This window comes from Miscanthus floridulus, chromosome 12 (assembly GCF_019320115.1).
Source record: "Miscanthus floridulus cultivar M001 chromosome 12, ASM1932011v1, whole genome shotgun sequence".
Taxonomy (NCBI): Eukaryota; Viridiplantae; Streptophyta; class Magnoliopsida; order Poales; family Poaceae; genus Miscanthus; species Miscanthus floridulus.
In genome coordinates, this window is record NC_089591.1 from 67,296,382 (window position 1) to 67,303,226 (window position 6,845).

Consider the following 6,845-nt stretch of genomic DNA (forward strand, 5'->3'; position numbering starts at 1 on the left):
ATGCCACCACCGCCGCCATCACCATTGCAGAGGACGAGGGACGCAGTGTGGAAGCTATTGTGTCCCCGTTCGAGGTAAGTGTTTTGTCAGTGGAGTTTGCAGCATCTTCCACTCGTTCTTTGGCCGTACGCTGACCTTGTGAGTGTTTTGTCTTCAGCCGGAAGCGTCCGCCCTGGCGTCACGTAAGGTGCTCAAGGTGAGCACCAGCTCCACCGCCCAATGGGTGGTGGAGGCGCAGGCCGCCATACAGCGTGGCACGGCGTCGGCCAGGGCCGACCCGAAGGAGCCGGTCGCCCAAGGAGAGGCTACCAAGGCGGCCATGAAGCAAGCGGGGGAGGAGGCGCCTACGCCCCACGAGGCCGAGGCCCTCGAGCCAGGTGAAGCCGAGGCACCTTCGATCGCTGAGGCCACCGAGGGCGAGGCCGAGGCCCTTAGGACCTCCGAGGTCGAGGTGGCGGACGCCGGGGCTCCCAGGACCACCGAGGCTGAGGTGGCAGAGGCTAGAGCTCCCAGGACCACCGAGGCCGAGGCGGCGGAGGCCGGCTTGGGCACAGCGGAGCCGGTGGCCCAGGATGCGGAGATGGAGGCGGGGCAAGCTTCAGTACCGCCCCCGGTCCAAGACCCGCCGCCGTCGCAGGAGAGCGTCCGGGAAGTGGAGGTTCATTCAATCTCCTCCGACGATACTTCCCAGGGGAAGGAGGTGGCGGACGCCGAGGCAGCCAGCACCACGGAGCAGCCGGCTCCGACCTCTGGCGAGGGAAGCTCGGCCCTCGTCTGGGTACAACCCGAGCCCCGCGGGTGGGATCACCCGCGTGTCTTGTGGCAGAGCCAGGACGACCCTGAGGGGGAGCCTCTGTTCGCCCTTGAGGATGTGGCCGAGGGGGCGCTGGGGCTCCTTCGAGCAATTCCGCCAACTAGCGGAGCGGTCACTGCGGACAGCGCTGTCCGTCGTGGCTGACGATCTGCCCGGCATTGCCCAGGTGCACGCTTTCTTTCCTTGTGCTGTGTCATCTTTTTCCTGAGTTTTCTCACAGTGCTTGACGTTTGTTCTGCCTATCCAGGAGCTTGAGGCCCGGTCCCTCAGGAAGTCGATGTTCCTCCGGCGGGAGAGGGACGTCTAGGACCAGCTCCGATAGCAAAAGGACCTGCTCGCCAATGCTAATGAGCTTCTGTCGGTGCGGAGCGCGGAGGTGGAGGACCTCCGCCTTTGCTGTGCTGATATGAAGGCCGAGGCGACCATGGCTCGGGAGCAGGCCGTCCCTTTGGTGGCGCGGATCAAGGAGCTAGAGGAGGAGTTGACCTGGGTGGCCAGCGAGCGGGACACCTTTAGGTCCCGGGCCGAACAAGTGGAGGTCTCTACCAAGGCCGTCGTCGGGCAGCTGGGGGTAAAGCAGGGCGCGCACCTGCTAACGAAAGGTGCCCTGGCGGAGGCCCTCAAGGTGGTCGAGGCCTCCCGGGTCGAGGCCTTAGCCTAGAAGGAAAAGGCCGAGGGTGAGTCCCATTGAGCCACGCCCCTTGTTTTATTTGTTTTTCTTGCGTTCGACCCCTGACTCCACGATGCGACGCAGAGCTGGAGAGGGAGGCTTCCAGGGCGGCCGAGGCCTCTCGGGTTGAGGTCCAAAACTAGAGGGAGAAAGCCGAGGGTGAGTCTTGTAGGCTTGCGCCCCTATTCAGCTTGTTTTTCTTTCATGATTGACCCCATCCCGCCTGTCTTGGCGTAGGGTTGGAGAAGGAGGTCACCCGGGCAACCGAGGCCTCCGTCGTAGTGCAAGCAATGCTCGAGGCCAAGATTCGGGAGCATAATGTACTGTAGAGCTCCACTCGTACTGCCTACGAGGCCCTAGAGGTCGGAGGGGTCGAGTCGGGCGGCTCCCTCGGGAGCCGCTTGATCGCGTTGAGCGACCGAGTCCACGAACGGCTCTGGGAGGCGCTGCATATGGGCGTCAAGCGTGCTCTGGCTGTCGTCTCCTCGCACTACACCAGCATCGACCTCAAGGCCGTCAGCGACGGTTACATCGTGGCTGAGGATGATGAGAAGGCCAAGGAGGAGGTCATGAAGCTGGTGGAGGCGGCTGAGGCCCCTGGCATGACGCTGGCCAAGCTTTTCGAAGAGGAGGTGGTTCCTCCTACGCCGACCACCGACGCTGGTGACCCTGAGCTTTGACCTGGGCCAAAGGGGCCATGTAAATAGATTAGGACTTACATTATTGTACCATAACGCTTGTGGCCGTCGAGGCCTTTTAAAGTACTTGCGCGTATACGCTTTTTTAATCATTTTTATTGTATTTCCGAGCCTCTGCCCTCTGTCTCGTCTTCGAACATATCTCTTGCAAAAAACTTTCTCGGAGCCTAAGCTGCCCTTCGGGCAAAAGGTGGTGAGGGAGTTGCCGTAGCCCGGAGGCGTAGGCCGTCTCACGGCTCGGCCGGCTTTTTGCCCCTAGGACGGACTTTCGGTCCTTAGGTTTTTTACAATCGATTTCTCAGAGTACGCGAGAGAGTTTGGCGTAGAAACTTTTTTGAAAAATGACTAAAAATTAGTGTCTAGGACTTAGGGGGGGTCCCCCCTTCTAGCCCCCGAGGGACAGCTTAGTTCTACAGAGGCAGAGCCGAGTCTTGTTCGAGCCCCACGGTGGGCACCTCTGCAGAGGTAGAGCCGAGTCTCCCTTATAGCGTTATCGTAACGCTGAGCTCCGTGATGGGCATGGGGGGTTTCTCGAAAAATTAGAACAACTAAAGAACACTTCTTTATTGTATTTCGAGAAACAATGTATACAATGCTTGGAAATTTAAGGGTAGAAGCGACGTAGCTGTTCTATGTTCCAAGCGTTGGTGAGGATTTTGCCCTTCTCGTTGGCTAGCTTGTAGGTCCTCGGCTTAAGCACTTGGGCGATGATGTACGGCCCTTCCCATGGTGGGGTCAGCTTGTGGAGGCCCTTATTGTTCTGCCTCAGTCTCAGCACCAGGTCACCCACCTTTAGGTCTCGACTTCGAATGCGCCGGGCTTGATTCGAGTGATCGGACGAGCCTCGATCCACATGGAGAACTTGTCGATCGCTACCAACAAATGGGTATAGCCCCCAGGGGCCTTCTGCAGAGGCCCAACCATGTCCAGCACCAACACGGTGAATGTCCATGTAACGGGGATGGTTTGGAGGGCTTGGGCCAGGAGGTGCATCTGCCGCGCATAGTACTGGCATCCCTCGCAGGAGCGTACCAGCTTGGTGGCGTCAGCAACCGCCGTTGGCTAGTAGAACCCTTGGCGGAAGGCGTTTCTGACGAGCGTCCGAGGCGCTGCATGGTGCCCGTAGGCTCCTGCGTGCAAGTCCCAAAGCAGGGCTTGGCCTGCCTCGGTGGTGATCCACCGTTGGAGGATGCCAGATGGGCTTTGCCTGTACAACTCGCCATTGCTGAGGACGTAAGTTTTGGCTCGTCACGTAAGTCGTCGGGCCTCGGTCTTGTCTACAGGAAGCTCTCCTCGAACGAGGCAATCAAGGAACAGGACTCGCTAGTCCATGCCCTGGTCGACCTTGGGAGGCTCCACGTCGATTTCCATGGCCTCGAGCTCGGCCACAGGGGCCTCGGTGATAGAGGGGGCCTCGGGCCCTGTGGTGGGCTCGACCGGTGGGCTCTCTTCTGCCATTGAGGCGTAGTCGATGGAAGGCTTGTGAAGGTCTCTGGCGAAGATGTTCGGGGGGACTGGGGCCCATGCCAATGCCATCTTTGCTAGTTCGTTTGCAGCCTCGTTGAATTTTCACGCAATGTGGTTGAGTTTGAGACCGTCGAACTTGTCTTCTAGGCGACGCACCAACTTGTAGTACGCCTCCATTTTGGGGTCATGGCAGTTCGACTGCTTCATCACTTGATCGACGACGAGCTGCGAATCGCCCCGTATGTCGAGACGCCATACTCCAAGCTCGATGGCGATCTGCAAGCCGTTTATGAGGGCTTCGTACTCAGCTGCGTTGTCGGAGGCGGCGAAGTGGAGTCGAATCTTGTAGCGCATGTGCACTCCGAGGGGTGAGATGAAGAGCAGACCTGCGCCAGCCCCGGTCTTCATCAGGGACCCGTCAAAGTACAGTGTCTAGCATTCCGCCTGGACTTGAGCATGTGGCAGTTGGGTGTCGGTCCACTCAGCCACAAAATTGGCCAAGACCTAGGATTTAATTGCTTTTCGAGGCGCAAAAGACAGGGCTTCCCCCATGAGTTCGACGACCCACTTAGCTATCCTACCCGAGGCCTCCCGGTTCTGGATTATCTCTCCTAGAGGGAAAGATGACACCACGGTCACCGGGTGGGACTTGAAGTAGTGACGTAGCTTGCGCCTAGCCAAGACTATGGCGTAGATCAGTTTCTGGATGTGGGGGTAGCATGTCTTAGTCTCAAAGAGCACCTCGCTAATGAAGTAAATAGGTCGTTGGATGGGTAGAGCGTGCCCCTCTTCCTGCCTCTCGGCTACTACGGCCGCGCTGACCACTTGGGTCGTTCTAGCTACGTAGAGTAAGAGGGCCTCGCCCTTGGTCGGTGGCACCAAGACAGGAGGATTGGTGAGTAGTGCCTTGAGCTTGGTGAGGGCTTCTTCGACCTTGGGTATCCAAGAAAAGCGTTCGGATTTTCTCAAGAGGCGGTACAGAGGCAAGCCTTTTTTGCCAAGGCACGAGATGAAGTGGCTCAGGGCCACAAGGCATCCCATAAACCCTCTGCACCCCCTTGAGGTCTCAGATTGGTCCCATGTTGGTCACGGCCAAGACCTTCTATGGGTTGGCCTCGATGCCGCGCTCCGAGACTATGAATCCCAAGAGCATGCCTCGGGGGACCCCAAAGACACACTTCTCAGGGTTGAGCTTGATACCCTTCTCTCTGAGGCATTTGAAGGCTACCTCCAAGTCATCAATGAGATCACCGGCCTTCTTGGACTTGACCACGATGTCGTCCATGTAGGCCTCGACGGTTCGCCCAATGTGCTCGCCGAAGACCCGGGTCATGCACCGTTGGTATGTGGCCCCTATGTTTTTGAGGCCGAACGGCATAGTCGCATAGCAGTACATGTCGAATGGGGTGATGAAAGAAGTTGCGAGCTGGTCGGATTCTTTCATCTTGATTTGATGGTAACCGGAATACGCATCAAGGAAAGATAGGGTTTCGCATCCCACGGTGGAGTCGATGATTTGGTCAATTTGAGGTAATGGGAATGGAACTTTTGGATACGCTTTATTCAAACTGGTGTAGTCTACACACATCCTCCACTTCCCATTTTTCTTCTTAACTAATACAGGATTAGCTAACCACTCTGGGTGGGACACTTCCTTGATGAATCCGGCCGCTAAAAGCTTCTGCACCTCCTCATCGATGGCCCTACACTTTTCCTCGTCGAATCAGTGTAGGCGCTGCTTCACTGGTCTAGAGCTGGCCCAGATGTCCAAGGCATGCTCGGTGACCTCCCTTGGTATGCCTGGCATGTCCAAGGGACTCCACGCGAATACATCAACATTCGCGTGGAGAAAGTCGACGAGCATGGCTTCCTATTTGCTGTCGAGGGTGGCGCTGATCCTCAGCACCCGGTCATTGGAGAAGGTGGGGTCGACTAGGATGAGTTTGACGGCCTCTGTGGGCTCGAAAGTCCCAGCACGATGCTTGGAGTCAGGCGCCTCGCTACCAAGTCAGTCGAGGTTGACGATGAGGGTCTTGGCCTCCACGAGAGCCTCGGCATACTCAATACATTCGACATCATAGTCGTATGCATGCTTGTACGTGGACTCGACAGTGATGACGCCATTGGGGCCTAGCATCTTGAGCTTGAGGTAGGTGTAGTTGGGGATCTCCATGAACTTGGCGTAGCACGGGTGCCCTAGGATGGCGTGATAGGTCCCCTTGTACCCAACCACCTCGAAGGTGAGGACCTCCTTGCAGTAGTTGGAGGGAGTGTCGAAGCAGATGGGCAAGTCGATGCGCCCAAGGGGTCACGTGCGTTTCCTTGGCATGATGCCGTGGAAGGGCGTGGCATCGCCTCGGAGCCATGACTGGTCGAGCTCTAGGAGCTCCAGGGTGTTGGCATAGAGGATGTTGAGACCGCTGCCTCCGTCCATCAACACCTTGGTGAGCCGGGTGTTGCCGATGATCGGGTCGACGACGAGTGGGTACTGCTCGGGGTTTGGGACATAATTAGGGTGGTCGTCCCGATCAAAGATGATCGCCTCCCGAGACCAGTCGAGGTACTAGGGAGTGGCCACCTTAACCGAGAAGATCTCCCAGTGCTCCTTCTTTCGCTGGCGCACCGTGAGGCACGCTGAAGGCCCGCCAAAGATCATGAAGGTGTTGTGCACCTCGGGGAACCTATCGTCCTTATTGTCGTCCCTATCGCTGGCGCCCTTCTTCTTAGCATCATCGTTGGGGAGCCCAAGCTTGGCATAGTAATGCCAGAGCATGGTGCACTCTTTGAGGGTGTGCTTCACCGGGCCCTGGTGGTAAGGGCAGGGCTTCTTAAGTATATCGTCGAAGAGCCCAGGGCCTCTAGTGGGGCCTCAGGGATTCTTGCGATCTGCGGCCGCTACTAGACCAGCCTCAAGGACCTCCTGCTTCCCCTGGCGACCCTTTTTCTTTTTCTTAGGGAGGTGGGGGGCCGAGGCCCCAGGGGCCTCGTCTCTCTACTTCCCCTTGGCGTCGTTGTTGGGGAAGATGGCCCCAACAGCCTCTTCGCCCGAGGCGAAGTTGGTGGCGATGTCGAGGAGCGCGGCTGTCGTGGTCGGTACATTTCGGCCTAACTCTCAAACTAGGTCTCAGCAAGAGGTGCTGGAGAGGAACGCCTAGACAATTTCTGAGTCACTGACGTGGGGCAACTCGGCGCATTG

The 6,845-nt window shown here is 57.8% G+C and overlaps 1 protein-coding gene across 1 annotated transcript; it reads left to right on the forward strand.

The window, feature by feature from the left end:
- On the forward strand, positions 1-1,121 carry LOC136496036 (uncharacterized). The gene is made up of 3 exons (XM_066491779.1): positions 1-45; positions 158-943; positions 1,062-1,121. The coding sequence occupies exons 1-3, from the start codon at positions 1-3 to the stop codon at positions 1,119-1,121; spliced, it is 891 nt and encodes a 296-aa protein (XP_066347876.1).
- Positions 1,122-6,845: the final 5,724 nt, after the last annotated feature.

Coding starts and splice junctions, on each gene's coding strand:
- LOC136496036 (XM_066491779.1), top strand. CDS start 1: ATGCCACCACCGCCGCCATCACCATTGCAGAGGACGAGGGACGCA. Junction 46..157: donor TGCAGAGGACGAGGGACGCA/GTGTGGAAGCTA, acceptor TTTTGTCTTCAG/CCGGAAGCGTCCGCCCTGGC. Junction 944..1,061: donor CGGTCACTGCGGACAGCGCT/GTCCGTCGTGGC, acceptor CTGCCTATCCAG/GAGCTTGAGGCCCGGTCCCT.